Source organism: Somniosus microcephalus, unplaced genomic scaffold (genome assembly GCF_052327205.1).
Source record: "Somniosus microcephalus isolate GS21.2 unplaced genomic scaffold, FLI_Smic_1.0 unresolved_chr2, whole genome shotgun sequence".
Lineage (NCBI taxonomy): Eukaryota > Metazoa > Chordata > Chondrichthyes > Squaliformes > Somniosidae > Somniosus > Somniosus microcephalus.
In genome coordinates, this window is record NW_028225180.1 from 73,901,843 (window position 1) to 73,924,463 (window position 22,621).

Sequence of the window (22,621 nt, forward strand, 5' to 3'; positions counted from 1 at the left end):
AGGGGGGATTGTACATGGTGTGTGTAAGGAGTGGGAAGGGCAGGGGGGGGATTGTACATGGTGTGTGTAAGGAGTGGGAAGGGCAGGGGGGGATTGTACATGGTGTGTGTAAGGAGTGGGAAGGGCAGGGGGGGGATTGTACATGGTGTGTGTAAGGAGTGCGAAGGGCGGGGGGGGATTGTACATGGTGTGTGTAAGGAGTGCGAAGGGCAGGGGGGGGATTGTACATGGTGTGTGTAAGGAGTGGGAAGGGCGGGGGGGGATTGTACATGGTGTGTGTAAGGAGTGCGAAGGGCGGGCGGGGATTGTACATGGTGTGTGTAAGGAGTGGGAAGGGCAGGGGGGATTGTACATGGTGTGTGTAAGGAGTGCGAAGGGCAGGGGGGGATTGTACATGGTGTGTGTAAGGAGTGGGAAGGGCAGGGGGGGATTGTACATGGTGTGTGTAAGGAGTGCGAAGGGCAGGGGGGGATTGTACATGGTGTGTGTAAGGAGTGGGAAGGGCAGGGGGGGATTGTACATGGTGTGTGTAAGGAGTGCGAAGGGCAGGGGGGGATTGTACATGGTGTGTGTAAGGAGTGTGAAGGGCGGGGGGGGGATTGTACATGGTGTGTGTAAGGAGTGCGAAGGGCGGGGGGGGATTGTACATGGTGTGTGTAAGGAGTGCGAAGGGCAGGGGGGGATTGTACATGGTGTGTGTAAGGAGTGCGAAGGGCAGGGGGGGATTGTACATGGTGTGTGTAAGGAGTGGGAAGGGCAGGGGGGGATTGTACATGGTGTGTGTAAGGAGTGCGAAGGGCAGGGGGGGGATTGTACATGGTGTGTGTAAGGAGTGCGAAGGGCAGGGGGGGATTGTACATGGTGTGTGTAAGGAGTGCGAAGGGCGGGGGGGGATTGTACATGGTGTGTGTAAGGAGTGCGAAGGGCAGGGGGGGATTGTACATGGTGTGTGTAAGGAGTGCGAAGGGCAGGGGGGGATTGTACATGGTGTGTGTAAGGAGTGGGAAGGGCAGGGGGGGATTGTACATGGTGTGTGTAAGGAGTGCGAAGGGCAGGGGGGGGATTGTACATGGTGTGTGTAAGGAGTGCGAAGGGCGGGGGGGGATTGTACATGGTGTGTGTAAGGAGTGGGAAGGGCAGGCGGGGGATTGTACATGGTGTGTGTAAGGAGTGCGAAGGGCAGGGGGGGGATTGTACATGGTGTGTGTAAGGAGTGCGAAGGGCAGGGGGGATTGTACATGGTGTGTGTAAGGAGTGCGAAGGGCAGGGGGGGATTGTACATGGTGTGTGTAAGGAGTGCGAAGGGCGGGGGGGGATTGTACATGGTGTGTGTAAGGAGTGCGAAGGGCGGGGGGGGATTGTACATGGTGTGTGTAAGGAGTGGGAAGGGCGGGGGGGGGATTGTACATGGTGTGTGTAAGGAGTGCGAAGGGCGGGCGGGAGGGAATTGTACATGGTGTGTGTAAGGAGTGGGAAGGGCAGGTGGGGGATTGTACATGGTGTGTGTAAGGAGTGGGAAGGGCAGGTGGGGGATTGTACATGGTGTGTGTAAGGAGTGCGAAGGGCAGGGGGGGTTTGTACATGGTGTGTGTAAGGAGTGGGAAGGGCAGGGGGGCGGGATTGTACATGGTGTGTGTAAGGAGTGGGAAGGGCGGGGGGGGATTGTACATGGTGTGTGTAAGGAGTGCGAAGGGCAGGGGGGGGATTGTACATGGTGTGTGTAAGGAGTGCGAAGGGCAGGGGGGGGATTGTACATGGTGTGTGTAAGGAGTGCGAAGGGCGGGCGGGGGGGATTGTACATGGTGTGTGTAAGGAGTGGGAAGGGCAGGTGGGGGATTGTACATGGTGTGTGTAAGGAGTGCGAAGGGCGGGCGGGGGGGATTGTACATGGTGTGTGTAAGGAGTGCGAAGGGCAGGTGGGGGGATTGTACATGGTGTGTGTAAGGAGTGAGCTTGGTGGCTTGGGGGGTCGCTTTTAACATCTTATTTTATTTGTTCTTTTTCCTGGCTGGCAGAATCTGAAAATGCAGAGGAACAGGAGAGAGCAGTTCTCGCAAGCCACAGTATCGAGCCTCCCACCTTCAGCCGCGAACGGATACGGTAAGCACCGTCGCATTTACTGACCGCCGCTAATCAGTTCAGTAATTACTGATCCGGATATGGGGCGTCCGATTACAGTCAGAAAAGTTTAAGAGGCAACTTAAGAGGTTGGGGTAGAGGAGAGCAGAAATGAAACCTTTGAGTAAAACGAGTTGATTTCAGTTTATGTTGAATGTGGAGAGAGATGTCGCAGATGACACAAAAATTGGTGGAGTGTTAAATAGTGAGGAGGGAAGCCTCAGGCTACAGGACAATATCGATGGATTGGTCAGATGGGCAGAACAGTGGCAAATGGAATTTAACCCTGAAAAGTGTGAGGTGATGCATTTTGGGAGGACTAACAAGGCAAGGGAATACACAATGAATGGTAGGACCCTAGGGAGGACAGAGGATCAGAGGGACCTTGGTGTGCATGTACATAGATCCCTGAAGGCAGCAGGACAGGTGGATAAGGTGGTTAAAAAGGCATATGGGATACTTGCCTTCATTAGCCGAGGCATATAGAATAGAATATAAGAGCAGGGAGGTTATGATCGAACTGTACAAAACGCTAGTTAGGCCACAGCTGGAATACTGTGTGCAGTTCTGGTCACCACACTATAGGAAGGATGTGATTGCATTGGAGAGGGTGCAGAGGAGATTCACCAGGATGTTACCTGGGCTGGAGCGCTTCAGCTATGAAGAGAGACTGGACAGGCTGAGGTTGTTTTCCTTGGAGCAGAGATGGCTGAGGGGGGACCTGATTGAGGTGTAAAAAATTATGAGGGGCATAGATAGGGTAGATAGAAAGGAACATTTCCCCCTTAGTAGAGGGGTCAATAACAAGGGGGCATAGGTTTAAGGTAAGGGGCAGGAGGTTTAGAGGGGATTTGAGGAAAAACTTTTTCACCCAGAGAGTGGTTGGAATCTGGAACTCACTGCCTGAAAGGGTGGTAGAGGCAGGAACCCTCACAACATTCAAGAAGCATTTAGATGAGCACTTGAAACGCCTTAGCATACAAGGCTACGGACCAAGTGCTGGAAAATGGGATTAGAATAGACGGGGCTTGATGGCCGGCGCGGACCCGATGGGCCGAAGGGCCTCTTTCTGTGCTGTATAACTCTATGACTAATCCATACCCGGCCTGATCCCCAGCCTCTGCTGGTCTGAAATATAGGAACAGGAGTCGGCCCTTCAGCCCCTCGATCCTGTTCCACCGTTCTATTAGATCACGGCTGATCTGCCCCTCAACTCCATCCACCCGCCTTAGTACCCTTACCCAACAAAAATCTATCTATCAGTTTTGAAATTTTCAATTGATCCCCAGCTTCAACAGCTTTTGGCGAGAGAGTTTCAGATTTCCACCATCCTTTGTGTGAAGAATCCTGGTGCTCTAGAATAGAAAGGGGCGGAAGTTATGCTGCAGCTGTACAAAGCCCTGGTTAGAGCACATCTGGAGCACCGTGAGCAGCTCTGGGCCCCACACCTTAGAAAGGATCTATTGGCCTTGGAGGGAACTCAGCGCAGATTCACCAGAATGCGACCAGGGCTCCAAGAGTTAGATTATGAGGAGAGATTACATAAACTAGGCTTGTACTCCCTGGAATACAGAAGGTTAAGGGTTATTAGTATTTTGAAAGGAATTGATAGAGAGAAGCTTTTACCGCTGGTTGGGGGGAGTCCAGGACAAGGGGACGTGACCATAAAATCCGAGCCAGGCCATTCAGGAGAGAAGTTAGGAAACGCTTCTTCAAGCAAAGGGTGGTTGAAGTGTGGAACTCTCTCCCACACAAAGCAGCGGATGCTAGCTCAATTAATAACTTTAAATCTGGGATCGATAGATCTTTTGCTGGCCAAGGGTGATGAGGGATACGGAGCCAAGACGGGTAGATGGAGTTAGGGTACAGATCAGCCATCATCTCATTGACTGGCAGCACAGGCTCGAGGGGCTCAATGGTCTCCTCCTGTTCCTATGTTCCTGGTTTCACCCCTGAACGGCCTGGCTCTAATTTTAAAGTGACGCCCCCGTGTTCTGGACTCCCCCCCACCAGAGGAAATAGTTTCTCTCCATATCGACCCCATCAAATCCCTTTATCATCTTAAACACCTCGATTAGATCACCCCTTAATCTTCTAAACTCGGGAATACAAGCCCAGTCTGTGCAACCTGTCCTCGTAATTTAACCCTTTTACCCCCGGTATCATTCTGGTGAATCTGCGCTGCTCCCTCTCCGAGGCCAGTATATCCTTCCTGAGGTGCGGAGCCCAGGACTGAACGCAGTCACTCCAGATGGGGTCTGACCAGAGGCCTTATATAATGGGGGTGGGTGGGGTTGTAATAGTGTGGGATTGTTTATTCATCTCCCGTGCACTCCGCTCTTCCCTGAAGTAACACATCTTTGGGCATGCCTGAAGCTCGCAGGAGAGCCAGTCTGCGCTGCCGTGACTTGTCCTCCTTACCCTGTTCTATTTTCACCCCTCCGCTCTTCAGGGGTGCTAACTGCGGGGGGGCCAGTGCCCAGCTCCTTCCACGACCTCGTGGCTGCTGTACTGCGGAGAGGCGCCTCAGCCCCGTCCTGCCCCTGCACCCAGCTGCCGGCGGGAGGGATGGCTCACTGGATCGGGAATAGGAGCCTCGGCCCATCAGTCCCGGCTGCTCCTCTCCTCCTCCTCGCTGAACTGACTCGGGAGGGACTGGCGATTCACGCCAGGGTCCACCTCGGCGCGATGCCGAGGAGGGAGTGAGTTTGTCCCCTCGGCCTTCCGATCCCCCCCACCCCCCTTCCCGCCCCCAGCTGTTTGCTGATGTCTCTACCCCGTGTCTCTCCGTCCACAGGAGGATCGGTGCTGCTGCAGGACGACGCGCGCAGGTCGGGAGACGTCGCCATCGACATGGACGCCAAGACTAGCCAGCAGCTGCAGCTCATGGACGAACAGGTAAGGAGGCCCAGGCTGGGTCCGGTACAAGCCTCGCTTGCCTCTCCCCCACCCTCCCCCCACCACCCTTGACCTGAGTACTGGTTCCACAGGTGCTGTCCCGTTTTTTTTTTAACCCAGGTGCCCAATCTTCATGTGCGGACGCAGACAGTGGGTATTCGTTGTCTATTTGACTTTGGAGGGCATCGCAGTCCAGCCTGATCCTGTCCCACCCAGATGCCCACAGGGGCACATTGCAGTAGGGGGAGGAGGTCACTGAGCAGCAGCTTGGTCCCCTCTTTCACTGAAGTAAGCTGCAGCTCCCCTCCCCGCTGTCCCTGCCGAGATCCGCTGACGTGGCTCGGCCCGGTACCGCACCCCGTGGCGCATTTACCCGAGGCATCATGGGGTGTGGCCGCCAGAGCCCTTGCTCAACTCCTGCCCTGAAAGCCAGCTGCAGCAAGAGCCAGCCTGGCCCTGCAGAGCGCTCAGTGTCACTGTGAATGTAATAGTTTGTACTGGGTAGTCTAACCGAGCTCCGGATTGAACCTGGAACGTTCATGTACGTGTGGCTCAGTATTACACAGGGCAGTGCAGGAGTGGGGGAAGGTCGGTTCGAGAAAGGGTATCGCACTGGTGACTTCCCCCAGAGGCCCAGCAGACTGCCAATGCCCTCGGCCGCAATGGGTGTGGGGGGGGCGGGTCAAGAGGGGGAGCTGCCCACCAAAGCAAGCCTTCCCTCCTCCCCCCACAGGGGCACACTGCACGACCCGGAACCCCTCTCTTAACTGGCAAAAGCTCCGGTAGGAAGGAGCGCTGGGCCGATGGTTTGTGTAACTCGCTGTCTTTTTCTCCCACAGGATTCCTACATCCAGAGCCGAGCGGACACCATGCAAACCATTGAAGCCACGATCGTGGAACTGGGCTCCATATTCCAGCAGCTGGCACACATGGTTAAGGAGCAGGAGGAGACCATACAGAGGTAGGGTGGGGTAGGTGAGGGGAGGGGTGGGACGGAGTCAGGGTACCGGCTCAACCATATGGCCCCCAAGTGCTGTTTTATGCAGGGCAGATGTTCCAGAGGGCTTGGTTAAAAGTAAGATTCGGTTGGGTATTTAGAATCTCACCGCATAGGAGGTGGCCATTTGGCCCATCGCGACCTTTCCCCTCGTGATTTTCTACCTTCCTCCCTGACTCTGGTGTCTCCACAGGGTGTGTGAGGCACCTTGCCAGAGTTGGCCGCTCTTCGTGTGCGAGTTGGCTGTTTGACCCGGAAGGGCATCACAGCCAAGCTTGCTCCTGACCAGCCCCAAACTGCTGGAAGTCGCAGTTGCAGTCGGGGGCGGGGGAAGCCCAGCGACCCAGCAAGGCTCCCACCGCTGCCATGGGTGGCATCACCTCCCTCTGCACAGCCCGCGGAATCAAACCCGGTGACCAAGTTTCGTGATGCAAGGCAAGATAGTGGGGGGGGGGGGGGGGCGGCCGAGGACCTTCAGATTCTGGAGGGGTTTGTGAGGGTGGGGGGGTTTGCGATTCGCTGCGCGTGACTGCGACGAGCCACCGGCACTGCGGCCAAACTCTCTCCTCCCCCGCCCGCAGGATCGATGCCAACGTGGAGGACACGCAGCTGAACGTGGATGTGGCCCACTCGGAGATCCTGAAGTACTTCCAGTCTGTCACCTCCAACCGCTGGCTGATGATCAAGATCTTCCTCATCCTTGCCGTTTTCTTCATCATCTTCGTGGTGTTCCTGGCCTAGACCCGGCCCCCCCTCCTGCCCCCCTCCTGGGCCCCCCCCGACCAAGACGCTCACCACCTTCACGGACTTGGCATTGAAGGCTGAGGAAACTCGGAGTTTGGATATAGCCGTTGCCGGCCTGCGCAGTGCCGCTGTCTTCAGGGCCAACCCACCCCTCCCCGGACCACCGCCTGCTGTTTTCCCCCATCTGGACCGGAACTAGGAAATTCCAGAACTGCACTGCAGGTCCCCGTGGGTCTCTGAAAGGGCCGGTTAATGCTTTGGGCCTTGGAGGGGCGGGGGTCGTCGGACGTTAACCTGTCCCTTCTCCTTTCGAGACGTTGCTTTGTCGTTCCAGCATTTTCTTATCCCTCCCCTCCCAACCCGTTTCACTGGGTCTTCAGTCTGTTGACGGCATTGGAAGTTACTGACCGGAACTGTTTGCAGCCAAGGAGATGGACTCGGCTCGTCCATCTGAACGGACCATTCGCCGTTTTTCCCACCCCCTTGTCTGTTCCTCACCAGCTGTTGACTCCTTTTACATCGAAGCATGGTCGTGTGACCGCTGGTCGGACTGGCGTTAAAGGGTTGCCGCGAGTTTTAGCGGGTAAATTTTTAGTCGCGACCACTTGGCTAGCAGTCGGAGGTGAATGCAGATTGCGACCCCTGAGCTGGAGCCGTTTCTGCTGGCCAATTTCTTTTATCCATTAACCCCGTCCGTAAGTCAAGGTGACTTGGATCTGCACGCATTGACGGACAATATAGTAACTGGGGGCTGGGTGTCTGGACTCAGCCGGGTGGAGCTTTCTCTCTCCACGTTAGACTCCCCAGGTGAGAACTTTGAACTGTCCCCTTGACGCTTCTCTTCCCCCCCCCCCCCCCACTCCCCACTTCCCCTGAAGGCGCTGACCCTTGCTGGGTAACAAATGCGTGGGCCAGTGGCTCACACCTCGCCCAAGCTCCTCCACGTAGGGAGCCCAGTGGGCGATCGGGCTATGCCACCCTGGCGGACTTTGCTGGCGGACCGGCTCTATCCGGTTGGCACGGGCACGCCCCCGAGCATGGGGGGGTGGGGGGTGTCTCACTGGATAGTGAGGAGGAGTGTGACCCTTGACCGATTTTTATTTCCCCCACCTCTCCCCACCACCCCCCCAACACCTATCCCGAGCTCACTCTCTCAAATCTGCCCGGCGACGCGAGGAGATGACTGACAAGAGCCGTTAGCCGAGGAGACATCAAAATTACAAGAAAATGAGTCCCGAGAATGTTCCGGATGATTCTGTAAAATGTCTACCTTCCACCGATAAATAAAACAAAAAAAAGTGAACGGGTTGTGGATTAACATAACCGATCATTTTTCATTCCGCCGGGGGTCTCGAAAGTTGGGGACAATCCCTCTTTTTGTTTATATATAAAGTGTTTCAGTCGGAAGCAGAATATTGTCGCGGTTTGCTCGCAGTTCAGTATTGTGGAGGTGTCCGTGGGAAGCCCCTTCTAACAGAGTACCATTGGCAGCGACTGAGGGGAGAAAACTGGAAGGGAAATGGCGGGAGGGAGGAGGTGTAAATCCCCCCCCCCCCCCCCACCCCCAATTGAGTGGTTGCTTAATCCCAAATGCAACGTGGAGGGGGGCTGTCTTTCCACTCGCTGCTGAACCTCCGTCATCCTTGCCTCCTCCGATTGCAGTCCCGACGCATTTTGAATGGAATCCCTCTGCGAATGTGAAGCTTCCCCCCTGAATGTGGGAGCGATGTCCCGAATGCAGGCAAATTGCACACCGCCATGTTCGCTGACTCCCGCTGCGAACCAGTTTCTCCCCACTCCCTCCTGAAGGTACCGACTCTCATCGGGAAAGTTTCCAAGGAATCCTCCCCCCACACAATCAATGTTTCCCTCTAATTTTTTAACTGGCTTTGCGGCACGTTCAAATTTCCAGGCAAGCAGGGTTTTTTTTCCCCCACATAACTACCGGCATGGGACCTCCAGACCGCTGCACCCCGCCACGTAGCTTAGCGGGAACGTTGCCTCCAATCTCTCCCGCCCCCCCCCTCGGCCAAGCGGCCTAGGCCCTGACTGTTTGGACCATGGGGAGGAATCGCAGACAGGGTGCAGGGGGAGGTCACCAGACAGCGTGAGACCCCCTCGCCAGCCCAGACGTGCCGGGGCCAAGTGCAATACGCTAACGCCCAGCAGACTCGAACTGTAACACACGGGGACACTGGCCGGTGCGTTGGCATCCCCCCTCAGAGCAGCGAGGCTATCGAGGTTTCCGCTTTAAGACATTTTTTTTTTTTTTTTTTGAGTACTTTATGGAGAGGACTGTTTTTTTTAGTTCTGCTCGATATGATTTAAAAATAAATTGTAATTATTTCTAACTTAAGATGTAACAAATTCTTATTAAACTAGGTTCCTGTAATTGTAAGCATAATTCTCGCTTGTGTTAGATTGACGTAGCAGTTATTCCAGGTCCCCGCAGCGCAAATACTTTATCGTCTATGGAACATTTACCAAACGCCAGCCCGCAGACCAAAAAAGGACTTTCGACAGTTTGTGTTACAAAAAAAATGATTGAGCGCTGAGGGTTCCTGCCAGCTTGCGTCTGCAACCTCCGTTTCTCTCTCTCTCTCTCTCTCTGTGACCTCCCTCCTGCTGACATCCCAGTCACAATCCAATGCAATCTCCCGAAGGACTGGGATTTCCGCTGCGACGGGCAGGCTGTGCTTCTGGTAACTCTGAATCGGAGGAGGCAAGGCAACCAGGATTTGCAAGTTTTAGAGGACATTCGACGCATTTAAAAGCCGTCTCCTCGCTGTGCCAGGCCAGTGCTCCTCTTTCACCCGGGCCAGGGGGCGGCAGGATCTGGGCGTGCAGCACCATCTAATCTCCGAAAAAAAGTGGAGGCTCCTGCTGTAAGTGAAGTCTTTCCTAGGAGCAGGTTAGTGTGAACTGGCCGCTGTATAAAACTGTACATAAACTGCCATCGCCTGCTTGTCTGTATCTGTAGATAAGCTTGTTTTACTTTTGTTTTGTCTTTGTTTTGCCAAATCTCAAAGCCTTAACTGTGATCTGTACACAGCCGCCCATGGCCCCTCTCTCCCCCCCCCCCCCCCCCCCACCCCTGCCCCGGGTCCCTGCGCCCGGTCCCCTGACGTCCTCCCTTGCTCTCACCACAGTGTTAAAGTCAGAATCACTGCCTGTGCTGTTTGTCCATGTTAGTGTACAGTTGTGTTAACTGTCTTTTTTGGTTCACACTTTTCCCACCCCCACACACACGCCTAGTTTTTTTTCTCTCTGTATGTCTGTCTCTCCCCCACACCCACTCCCCAGCTCGTTCTAGGGTGCGTGTGCCCACCGCCACTCCAGCACCCAACCGGCCCTACGGAGCCCAGGCGGTGAGGGTGGGCTTGGCAGTTGACCTGCGACCAGATCCTATCTTCCCCCCCCCCCCCTCACTCGATACACTCTTCCCTCACTATCCCGCGCTCTCGCTCACACTCTACCCAGCAGAGGGTCACTTGATACTGATCAAGAGCACAAATCCTCCTCCCCAACCCCCCTGGTCTCTCCCTACCATGACAAGTTGTAGCACCCCTTACGGCCACCTGGCCTTCCAGGCGAACCAGCACCTGCACACCCCAGGGATTGCCCCTTTCACACTGGGGGCAGCAGTGGGTGACATCCCACACCCTTCCACTCCAAGGCTTGCCGACAGAGGCTGAGGGAGCGACTGGTGGTGGCGACGACGAGCAGACAGTGCTGGTTCCGTCTGATTCTGCATGGAAAGTATCTTCAGATTGTTATTTTTCTGCTTGGAAGTGCATCTGTGTTCGAGCATTTTTGTAATATATATACACTAAATTTATAAAACATTGTATAATATGTACTAATTTCACTCCAAAGATCACCCACCTCAATAAAACGTGCTGATCATCTTTAGGACCCCGTGGTTCAACACTGGATTTTTGTCAGTTTGCGTTCTCATCGAGCTGAGGGCCGCAACACTTTCCCAATCTACCATCAAACACTCCCAGGGCAGGTACAGCACAGGTTAGATACAGAGTGAAGCTCCCTCTACACTGTCCCATCAAACACTCCCAGGGCAGGTACAGCACGGGGTTAGATACAGAGTGAAGCTCCCTCTACACTGCCCCCATCACACACTCCCAGGGCAGGTACAGCACGGGTTAGATACAGAGTAAAGCTCCGACTACACTGTCCCATCAAACACTCCCAGGGCAGGTACAGCACAGGTTAGATACAGAGTGAAGCTCCCTCTACACTGTCCCATCAAACACTCCCAGAGCAGGTACAGCATGGGGTTAGATACAGAGTGAAGCTCCCTCTACACTGCCCCCATCACACACTCCCAGGGCAGGTACAGCATGGGTTAGATACAGAGTAAAGCTCCCTCTACACTGCCCCCATCACACACTCCCAGGGCAGGTACAGCACGGGGTTAGATACAGAGTGAAGCTCCCTCTACACTGCCCCCATCACACACTCCCAGGGCAGGTACAGCACAGGTTAGATACAGAGTAAAGCTCCCTCTACACTGTCCCATCAAACACTCCCAGGGCAGGTACAGCACGGGGTTAGATACAGAGTAAAGCTCCCTCTACACTGCCCCCATCACACACTCCCAGGGCAGGTACAGCACGGGGTTAGATACAGAGTAAAGCTCCGACTACACTGTCCCATCAAACACTCCCAGGGCAGGTACAGCACGGGTTAGATACAGAGTAAAGCTCCCTCTACACTGTCCCATCAAACACTCCCAGGGCAGGTACAGCACGGGGTTAGATACAGAGTAAAGCTCCCTCTACACTACCCCATCAAACACTCCCAGGGCAGGTACAGCACGGGGTTAGATACAGAGTGAAGCTCCCTCTACACTGCCCCCATCACACACTCCCAGGGCAGGTACAGCACGGGTTAGATACAGAGTAAAGCTCCGACTACACTGTCCCATCAAACACTCCCAGGGCAGGTACAGCACGGGTTAGATACAGAGTAAAGCTCCCTCTACACTGTCCCATCAAACACTCCCAGGGCAGGTGTTAAGTCTGTGTGTTCTAGTTATTGTTAATAAGAATCACTGCACACAGACCACAAGAATAAATTCAACAGGTCTTTACTAGTCGAAGGTCAGGCTGAACTGCCCAATAAATCATTACACAGCACTTATATACCGGTGTGGTCACCACCGGTATTACAGTATACAGCAGCCAAGATAAAGTAGTGCATCTCTTAAAGTAGTTCTCTTAAAGGTGGAACGGTTACATACACCACAATCCTCCCTTTTTAGCTTAACAGTATATATTCCCCATTTAACATAACATAATAACATATATACACAACTTCATGTAAAACAGTTCACAGATTCAGTCTCTGAGGAGGCCTCCTGATCCGAGACGGATAACGCCTTTCAGGGGTCTCTGGTTCTCGTTGCTGGGGTGACTCATCTAGTTGATCCCCTATGGATAGGACATTATCATCAGGTATATTCACTTCTGAGGTAGATGCTTCAGGTTCACTAACTTCCTCCACGGTTGTCTCTGTCGTAACCATGGGCTCGACCCTTGTTCTCGATCCCACCAGTTGGTCAGCATGATGTCGCATTACGTTTTCACCAACATCTACCGTGTACATCAGGGGTCCTTGTCTGGCCCGAATTGTTCCGGATTGCCATTTCTCGCTTTTATAGACCCTGGCTAACACCGGTTGTCCTATTTCAAAACTCCGAGTGGGCTTGTTATTGATATGCTGGAACTGTTTGTTTTCGACTTCCCTCCGCACATTTGGTTTTAACAAGTCCAACCTGGACCGCAACCTCCTGTTATAGAACATCATGGCAGGACTTTGGTTTGTTGTTGCATGGGTGGCGTTTCGATATGCCAGTAGGAAATTGTCCACCTTGTGTTGCAGTGGAATCTGATCTTCGCTCATGGCCTTTATTGCCTTTTTGAACGTCTGTACAAACCTCTCGGCCAGCCCATTCGTAGCTGGATGATATGGGGCAGAGGTATAATGTTTCACCCCATTCTTCTTCAGGAATTTCTGGAATTCCTCTGACACGAACTGTGGTCCGTTGTCTGAACATATTTGCTCTGGCAATCCATTTCTTGCAAATATCGTTCTTAGCACCGCGATCGTCTTCTCCGAGGTAGTGGTAGTCATTTTAATCGCTTCTGGCCATTTAGAATGTGCGTCCACCGCAATTAAAAGCATGGAGTCCATGAATGGACCAGCAAAGTCAATATGTACACGTTGCCATGGGGTTGAAGGCCATTCCCATGGATGCAGCGGTGCAATTGGAGGTGCATTTTGGACTTTTTGGCACCCTGAGCAGCTTTTCGTCAGATCCTCTATCTGTTGGGCGATACCCGGCCACCACACATAAGCCCTAGCAAGGCTTTTCATCTTGACTCCCCCCAGATGACCTTCATGTAGTTCTTTTAGAACTCTCTCTCTTAACTTAGGAGGGATAATCACCCTTGTTCCATACATCAATGTTCCCTGACAGATGGACAGCTGTTCTCGTCTTGCTGAGAATGCCGGGAACAGTGGATCACCATGGGCTGGCCATCCCTTTACTGTCAATTCGTAGACCCGGGACAGTGTCGGGTCATTCCTAGTCTCCCTTTCAATATTTGCATTGGTGACAGGTAAACATTCGATGATGGTCGAGTGAAATAACTCCACCGGGTCAACCGTCGGTGCCTCCTCCTCAGTAGGTAGTGGCAGGCGCGACAGCCCATCAGCATTACCATGCTGCTTTGTACCTTTGAATTCTATCTGATATTGATGTGCCCCTAGGAAAAGGGACCATCTCTGGAGCCTCTGTGCTGTCATCACCGAAACACCCTCCTTAGGGTTAAAAATGGATACCAACGGCTGGTGGTCTGTCAGCAGTGTAAACTTCTGGCCCTGCAGGTAATGATTAAACTTCTTTACTCCCCACACAAGGCTGAGAGCCTCCCTATCTATCTGAGCATAGTTGCGCTCAGCGGAGGTCAATGATCTGGATGCAAATGCGACTGGCCTTTCCAAGCCATTTGGCAACTTGTGTGAGAGTACTGCTCCAATACCATAAGGAGAAGCATCACAAGCTAAACGAATAGGTAGCGTTGGGTTGAAGTGAGCCAACACTTCCTCTGAGGTGATCAATGCCTTGCTTTTGCGAAAGGCCTTCTTACAGTCCTCGCTCCACTTCCATGGTACTTCTTTCTGCAAAAGAGCGTTCAGCGGGTGCAGCACCGTGGATAGATTTGGCAGAAACTTATGGTAATAGTTAATCAACCCTAGGAACGACCTCAACTGGGATACATTTTCCGGAGCGGGAGCCTTCACAACAGCTTCGATCTTGTCAGGTGACTTGTGCAGCCCCTCCTGGTCAATGACATGACCACAGTATGAGATCCGTTTCTGAAAGAACTCACATTTCTGGCGATTAACTCGAAGTCCATATTCCTTCAATCTGGTGAGCACCAGTTTCAAATTTGCAAGGTGTTCCTCATCGTCATCTCCTGTAATCAGGATATCGTCCAAGTAACATTGAGTGCTTGGAATTCCTTGTAATACCTGCTCCATGGCCCTCTGCCAAATTGCTGGAGCCGAAGCCACTCCAAAAACCAGTCTATTATATCAATACAAGCCTCTGTGCGTGTTGATTGTGAGATACTGGCGCGACTCTTCCTCAACTTCCATCTGTAAGTACGCCTGCACCAGATCTATCTTGGTAAAGTGTTTCCCGCCAGACAATGAAGCAAAGATATCCTCAATCCGCGGAAGCGGATATTGCACCGTGTGAAGCACCGGATTAACCGTGATCTTGAAGTCTCCACAGATGCGGACCTTCCCCGGTTCCCCTGGCTTGTTACTCGATGAACGCTTCATGACGGGAACAATGGGCGTGGCCCACTCACTCCAGTCCACCTTCGACAGTACTCCTGAACGTTCTAGCCCTTCCAGCTCAGCTTCCACAGCAGGTCGTATCGCATAAGGTACCGGTCTGGCTTTGAAAAATTTTGGGTTTGCATGTTCTGCAATCTTGATTTTTGCCGTAATTCCTCTTGGTGTTCCCAATCCCTGTTGGAACACCTCTTTAGCCTCATCCAATATTCTGGACAATCGTTCAGGTTTGACATCTTTTTTTTCTGGAATCTACCGTTATTGCTTTTAGGGAGTGCCAGTCCATATTTATTTTCCTGATCCACTCCCGTCCCAGAAGTGGTGGACCTCCCTCAGGTAGTACATATAAGTCCATTCCTTGGTGTTCTTTGCCCTTGTGTACCACCTTGACTTTTATCTTTCCGATGGGGTATACTCTTTGCCCCGTGTATGTCTGCAATACTATCTCCGTATCCCGTAGGGGAATATGTGTGAATAACCTTTTGTAATCTTGCTTATTCATGACCGTCAACGCTGATCCGGTGTCCAATCCCATCTTCACTTGGACTCCTGCTATCTGAAGTGTGACCCAGATAGTTTGTAGGTCAGCTTCCTTACTCACATTGTGAATTCTCAGACTACCCAGTTCCTTGCTGTTGGAGTCTGAATCTGAATTCTGTTCATCCGAACTCTTCTCAGCCACCTTATGTACCTTTCTGCACTTTTCCTGCGGTGACTTCTTGTTGCTGGTCTTCTTTCCTGACCGGCATACTTTAGCTATGTGACCAAGCTTGCCACATTTTCTACATTCCTGATTTTTAAACCAGCATTGGTTCTGATCGTGTGTTGTCTTTCCACAACGATAACATTTCGCTGTACCCAAAGCCATTTGATCTACGCTGAGTACCGCTGCCTTCAGCTGCATTTCCGCAGTGCCTCTCGCTGCGGCTTCGTGCGATGCTGCAATAGTGACAGCCTTATCAAGTGTAAGATCATTCTCTTCAAGCAGCCGCTTTTGTGTTCCTTCTTTCGACAATCCACACACGAATTTGTCTCTCAGTGCCTCTGTCAGTCTTTCCCCAAACTGACAGTATTTCGCTAGCTTACGCAGTTTAATTAAATACTCCGCGTTGCTTTCCTCTTTCAGTTGCGTTCTCGCATAAAATTTAAATCGTTCCGCTAACATCAGCGGTGTGGGGTTCAAATGATTTCTCAGGACAGCAACAATATTAGCGAAAGCCTGATCCGCCGGTTTAGCTGGTGATAGAAGATGCTTCAATAGCCCGTATGTCTTCGCACCCATTGAGTTTAGTAAGGTTAGTGCTTTATCTTCATCGGATATTTTATTTGCCTTGCAATAAATCTCTATGCGTTCTACATACGTGGCCCAATCTTCAACATCGGCATCGAAATCGTTGATGTTACCACGCTTAGGCATCCTCGCAATCTTGTTGAGAAACAAAAAGAAATTTTTCTTTTCTTTTTTTTTCAAAATGGCGGTTTCCCGCGCTTGTCTTCTTCCCCCGCCTACGAAAATGGCGGCTTCCCGCGTTTGCCTTTCTCCCCCGCTGGCTGTAATGGCGATTGCCGTATTGCTGCGTTCGCCCTCCCCAGCGGTTCTCAAATCGTGCCTCCCAGCCCCTCTTGCAGTCCGGTCCTTTCCCCTGGCTGCGGCTGAGTTCTCCGCGGTTTTTTAAAAAATTATTTTTATTTTCTCCCGCGCCTCGCGGCCTCGGTAGCTGCCCGGCCTTTTTCCCCGGTCGCGGTCGAGCTCTCTCTCGACGCTGTTGCGTCTTACAGCCCGGTCTTTTACACCGGCTGCGTTTGCATTCACCGCGGCTCCCGTGCCTTACGCTGCCCCAGTCTCAGCGCCTCTGGCCCCGACTTCTGTCCGGCTCTTTTCCCCGGCTGTGGTCGAGTTCTCCGCCCTTATATCCTCGTTTTTCCCTCCCCTACTTCACAGCCAACGTGGCCGACTTGCTGCTCGTCGCTGATCGGCTTACCCACCACCGTGATAGAAGGGATGATCACTGCCTGTTGCTGATGGAAGGCTTCGTGTCAGGATTCTTCCTTGCTCTTCAGACCCGAGTCTTTTCTCAGCAGGATGATGAGGGCGGATGCCTCTTCTCGACGCCCGTTAAACTGCCTTGGATATATCTCTGCCGCAGGGTAAGATCGTCATCGTCGCCACTGTTAAGTCTGTGTGTTCTAGTTATTGTTAATAAGAATCACTGCACACAGACCACAAGAATAAATTCAACAGGTCTTTACTAGTCGAAGGTCAGGCTGAACTGCCCAATAAATCATTACACAGCACTTATATACCGGTGTTACAGTATACAGCAGCCAAGATAAAGTAGTGCATCTCTTAAAATAGTTCTCTTAAAGGTGGAACGGTTACATACACCACAGCAGGTACAGCAGAGGGTTAGATACAGAGGAAAGCTCCCTCTACACTGTCCCATCAAACACTCCCAGGGCAGATACAGAGTAAAGCTCCCTCTACACTGTCCCATCAAACACTCCCAGGGCAGGTACAGCACGGGTTAGATACAGAGGAAAGCTCCCTCTACACTGTCCCATCAAACACTCCCAGGGCAGGTACAGCACGGGTTAGATACAGAGTATAGCTCCCTCTTGTGGATAGTCAATACCGAGGAGGACTGCAACAAATTACAAGAAGACATGAATAAACTTGAAGAATGGGTGTATCATTGGTAACTGAGTTTCAACAGATAAGTGTGGTGTATTACACTTTGGTAAAAGAAAAAGAGGAGGTTACATATTACTTGGAAAATAGGAATCTAGGTGGTGTAGAGGAGCAAAGGGTTCTGGGAGAACAAATGCACAAATCACTACAAGTAGCGACGCAGGTTAATAAGGCCATTTAAAAAAAAAAAGCAAAACAAAGCACGGGTTCATTTCTAGAGGGATAGAATTGAAAAGTAGAGAAGTTCTGCTAAACTTGTATGGAACCTTGGTTAGACCACACTTGGAGCACTGTGTACAGTTCTGGTCGCCATATTATAAAAAGGACGTAGAGGCACTGGAGAGGGTGCAAAAAAAGATTTACAAGGATGGTACCAGAAATGCGAGGCTTTACCTATCAGGAAAGGCTGAACAGGCTGGGGCTCTTTTCTCTAGAAAAGAGAGGGCTGAGCGGTGACTTAGTCGAGCTTTTTAAGATTAAGCAAGCATTCAATAGGGTAGACACAGAGAGAGTGTTTCTACTTGTGGGGAGATCAGAACTAGAGGCCATCAATATAAGATAGTCACTATTAAATCCAATAGGAAATTCAGGAGAAACTTCTTCACCCAGAGAGTGGTGAGAATGTGGAACTTGCTACCACAGGGAGTGGTTGAGGCGAATAGTATAGAGGCATTTAAGGGGAAGCTGGATAAACACAAGAGGGAGAAAGGAATAGAGGGTAGATGCTGATAGGCTGAGAGCGTTCTGCTCCGAGCGGTGTTAAACGGAGTGGAGCGTTCTGCTCAGAGCGGTGTTAAACGGAGTGGAGCGTTCTGCTCTGAGCGGTGTTAAACGGAGTGGAGCGTTCTGCTCCGAGCGGTGTTAAACGGAGTGGAGCGTTCTGCTCCGAGCGGTGTTAAACGGAGTGGAGCGTTCTGCTCAGAGCGGTGTTAAATGGAGTGGAGCGTTCTGCTCCGAGCGGTGTTAAACGGAGTGGAGCGTTCTGCTCAGAGCGGTGTTAAATGGAGTGGAGCGTTCTGCTCCGAGCGGTGTTAAACGGAGTGGAGCGTTCTGCTCCGAGCGGTGTTAAACGGAGTGGAGCGTTCTGCTCCGAGCGGTGTTAAACGGAGTGGACTTGAACAGTGTTTTCTTTGGGCATTTGGAAAGAGTGGGAATTCGGAGAAGAGGGGGAAGGAGTTGCTGCTTTTTGCCTCCACTACTTGTGCTTTGTGTTACAGGTAGATATTTAATTTCAGTACCCTTAACTTAATCTAGATCAAGTCGGTATCAAGAAGCTACACTATAAACTAAGTTGCCTAATTACAAATTTAATTAAATAAAACAAATGGTATGTTGGCCTTCGTAGCAAGAGGGTTTGAGTACAGGAACAAGGATGTCTTGCTGCAGTTGTACAGGGCCTTGGTGAGACCACACCTTGAGTATTGTGTGCAGTTTTGGTCACCTTACCTGAGGAAGGACGTTCTTGCCATGGAGGGAGTGCAGCGAAGATTCACCAGGCTGATACCTGGGATGGCAGGAATGACGTATGAGGAGAGATTGTGTCGATTGGGCTTATACTCACTGGAGTTTAGAAGATTGAGAGGGGATCTCATCAAAACCTATAAAATTCTGTCAGGTCTGGACAGACTAGATGCAGGAAGGATGTTTCTGATGGCCGGGGAGTCCAGAACCAGGGGTCATAGTCTAAGGATAAGGGGTAAGCCATTTAGGACTGAAATGAGGAGGAATTTCTTCACCCAGAGAGTGGCGAACCTGTGGAATTCTCTGCCACTGAGGGCGGTGGAGGCCAGTTCATTAAATATATTCAAGAAATAGTTGGATATATTTCTTGAGGCTAAAGGGATATGGGGAGAAGGCAGGGACAGGGTACTGAATTTGGATTATCAGCCATGATCACATTGAATGGCGGAGCAGGCTCGAAGGGCCGAATGGCCTACTCCTGCTCGATCTTCTATTGTTTCTATATAGGGATGGCAGTGCAGGCGGTGTGCCGCAACTGCAGCATGTGGGAGTTTGTGGAGAGCATTGCGATCCCGGACAACCACTTTTGCGGTAAGTGCCTGTGAAGTGGAGTATTTCAAATAAACACTCGACACCAGGTCTGCGTTTGAAGATTCAACCAGTCTTTATTCGCACCGGTGGGGAGACAACCTGCTCTCTGTCTAGCCTGGCTTCTCTCCGATGATGCAAAGTTTTAAGCTGTCTTTTATACCAAATATAGGTACATGATCAGCCTGGTGCGTGACCCAGCATGGCAATTTGATTGGCTTTCGCCCCGCGTGCACTTTTACTGATTGGTTATACAAAATAAAGCAGAGCTTACATTAACGCCGCCTACCAACGCGTGACATCAAGGTACCACCTTCATTATCGAAAAAGCATATGACCGTTATCATCGCAAGCTGCTGCTGCAACTATGACATTGTGCTTATGCCAGGTGGGGTTTCACCAACATTGTACATTCTCCTAAGAAGACGACTCCTGACTCATTGTTCTGCTCATCTGCCCCTCTAGGCCTCTTGTGGTTCAATGGTTCGACTGCAATTATCTCCAAGTTACATAGCTTGCCGCAGTTATAATCATTCTAACACTACTGCGAAATCAACATGTCATTCTTGGCGTTATCTCAACTATTAGTTCAGCAACTTAAGGCAGCTTACTTCTGCAAAAAGACTTATTGGCTCATTTAGTTCCTGAGACCCATTCTTAACCCTGTAATCATAGTAGAGCGCTAAAGCCCCACTTCACCTGCATCCTGAGGAAGTTCAGCTCAAGAGTTGTTGAGCTGGAGTCTGAGGTGCAGACATTGCGGGGCATCAGGGATGCGGAGAGTTACCTGGACACTTTGATCCAGGAGGCTGTCCACACCCCTTAGGCTAGGCAGTGGTACAGGTCTAGTTAGTGGTCAGGGACAGGAGGGTGTGACTGCAACTCTGGCAGCTAACGGAACCCCAGGTGCAGTGCTGGTGGAGCCTCAGTCTTTGCCCTTGTCCAACAGGTATGAGGTTCTTGCTGCCTGTGTGGATGAGGGAAAAGCCTGCAGGATGGATGAGCAAGCTGACCATGGCACCATGGTGCAGGCGGCCATTCAAGTGGGGGAGTGAAAGGGAATGTAGTTGTGGTAGGGGACAGTATCGTCAGGGGGCTAGATACTGTTCTCTGCAGCCACAACCGAGAGTTCTGAAGGTTGTGTTGCCTGCCAGGGTTAAAGACATCTCTCAGCTGGAGAAGAACTTGGAGTGGGAGGGGAAAGATCCAGTTGTCGTGGTCCATGTAGGAATCAACGACATAGATAGAACTAGGAATGAGGCTCTGCTGATGGAGTTTGAGGAGCTAGGATCCAAATTAAAAAGCAGAACCTCAAAGGTAATAATCTCTGGATTGTTACCTGAGCCACGTGCAAATTGGCAAATAGATTAGAGGTTTAAATACGTGGCTCAAAGAGTGGTGTGGGAGGAAGGGGTTTCAGTTCATGGGGCACTGGCACCAGTACTGGGGAAAGAGGGAGTTGTTCTGTTGGGACGGGCTCCACTTAAACTGTGCTGGGACCAGTGTCCTGGCAAACTGAATAACTAGGGCAGTAGACAGGGCTTTAAACTAATGAAGGTTGGGGGGGGAGGATTCAGGAAAGAATAAATTTAAAAGCAGCGAGAGAAATGTCAAGGCTCTAAAGCAGAGTAGAGATTTGGGTAAAAAGAAGCAGAGTGGGTCAGGAAGGGACAGAGTGTGTAACAAAGGTAATAAGGCATCAATGACTAAGGTGATCTCGGGGGGGAAAAACAGAAATAAGTCAAAGTTAAAGGCACTATATCTGAATACGCAAAGCATTTGCAATAAAATAGATGAATTAATAGCGCAGATAGAAATGAACAGGTTTGATCTAATAGCCATAACGGAGACGTGGTTGCAATATGGCCAAGGTTGGGAACTAAATATTCCAGAATACTTAACTTTTAGAAGAGATGGGCAAAATGGAAAAGGAGGAGGGGTAGCCCTGATAAAGACAGTAGAGAGAAAGGATCTTAGCTCTGAAAATCAAGAAGTAGAATCAGTTTGGGTGGAGCTAAGGGGCAGAAAACATTGGTGGGAGTTGTTTATAGGCCCCCAAACAGTAGTTGTAATGTAGGGCAGAGTATAAATCAGGAAATTAGAAGTGCATGTAACAAGGGTAATACAGTAATCATGGGGGACTTTAATCTACATATAGACTGGGTGACGTAAGAAAACTACTAGGCACTTGGTCTAAGCGTTAAACAAAGCTTTAATCAACTGTTTTACAGCATGGAGGTCTAGTTGTGTCCTTCACTAGTTCCTGTTAAGAATGTCCTGCGCAAGCTGGGCCCGTGCCCGAGTATTTATACTCTCCCTGGACAGCGCCACCTGTAGGCCGCTCAGTATTATTTCAAAAGTCTTTCTTCCATGAATGACATTCATGTCACTGGGCAAACCAAATTTGCAGTAATAGTGTGGAGGATGAATTCATGGAATGTATGCAAGAGTTTTCTAGATCAGTATGTTGAGGAACCAACTAGGGAACAGGCTATTTTAGATCTAGTATTGTGCATTGAGAAAGGGCTAATTAATAACCTTATAGTAAAGGGCCTTTAGGGAAGAGTGACCATAATATGATAGAATTTTAAATTGAATTTGCAAGTGATTTAGTTAAATCTGAAATGAGGGTCTTAAATCTAAACAAAGCAAACTATGTAGGTATGAGGGGTGAGTTGGCTAAGGTAGATTGGGAAACTACATTAAAAGGTATGACGGTAGTCTAGCAATGGCTAGCATTTACAGAATTAATACATAATTTACAACAAATATACATTCCTTTAAGGCACAAAAACCCCACAGGAAAAGTGGTACAACCGTGGCTAACGAGAGAAGTTAAAGATAGTATTAGATCAAAGGAAGAGGCTTATAATGTTGCCAAAAAGAGAGTTAAGCCTGAGGATTGGGAGGATTTTGGAATTCAGCAAAGGAGGATCAAGAAAGGGAAAATAAGATATGAGAGTAAACTAACGAGAGATATAAAAACAGACTGTAAAAGCTTCTATAGGTATCTAAAAATGAAAAGATCAGCAAAAGTAAATGTGGGTCTCTTACAGGTTGAGACAGGAGAAATTATAATGGGGAATAAGGAAATGGCAGAGAAGACACAAAAAACTTCCCGGAAATAGTGGAGAACCAAGGATCCAGCGAGAATGAGGAATTGAAAGAAATTAGTATTGGTAAAAAAAATATTACTGGAGAAATTAATGGGACTGAAAGCTGATACAGGAAACTTTGTT

General features: G+C 50.6%; 1 protein-coding gene across 2 annotated transcripts in view; it reads left to right on the forward strand.

Annotated features, from left to right (window-relative positions):
• Positions 1-10,672, forward strand: part of stx5a (syntaxin 5A) — a 60,999-nt gene extending 50,327 nt beyond the window's left edge. For both annotated transcript variants that reach the window (XM_085976074.1, XM_085976073.1), the window contains exons 8-11: positions 2,016-2,100; positions 4,916-5,016; positions 5,856-5,977; positions 6,595-10,672. In XM_085976074.1, the coding sequence (XP_085832200.1) occupies positions 2,016-2,100; positions 4,916-5,016; positions 5,856-5,977; positions 6,595-6,754 (468 nt within the window). In that variant the 3' untranslated portion in view covers positions 6,755-10,672. The remainder of the gene's footprint in view (positions 1-2,015; positions 2,101-4,915; positions 5,017-5,855; positions 5,978-6,594) is intronic.
• Positions 10,673-22,621: the final 11,949 nt, after the last annotated feature.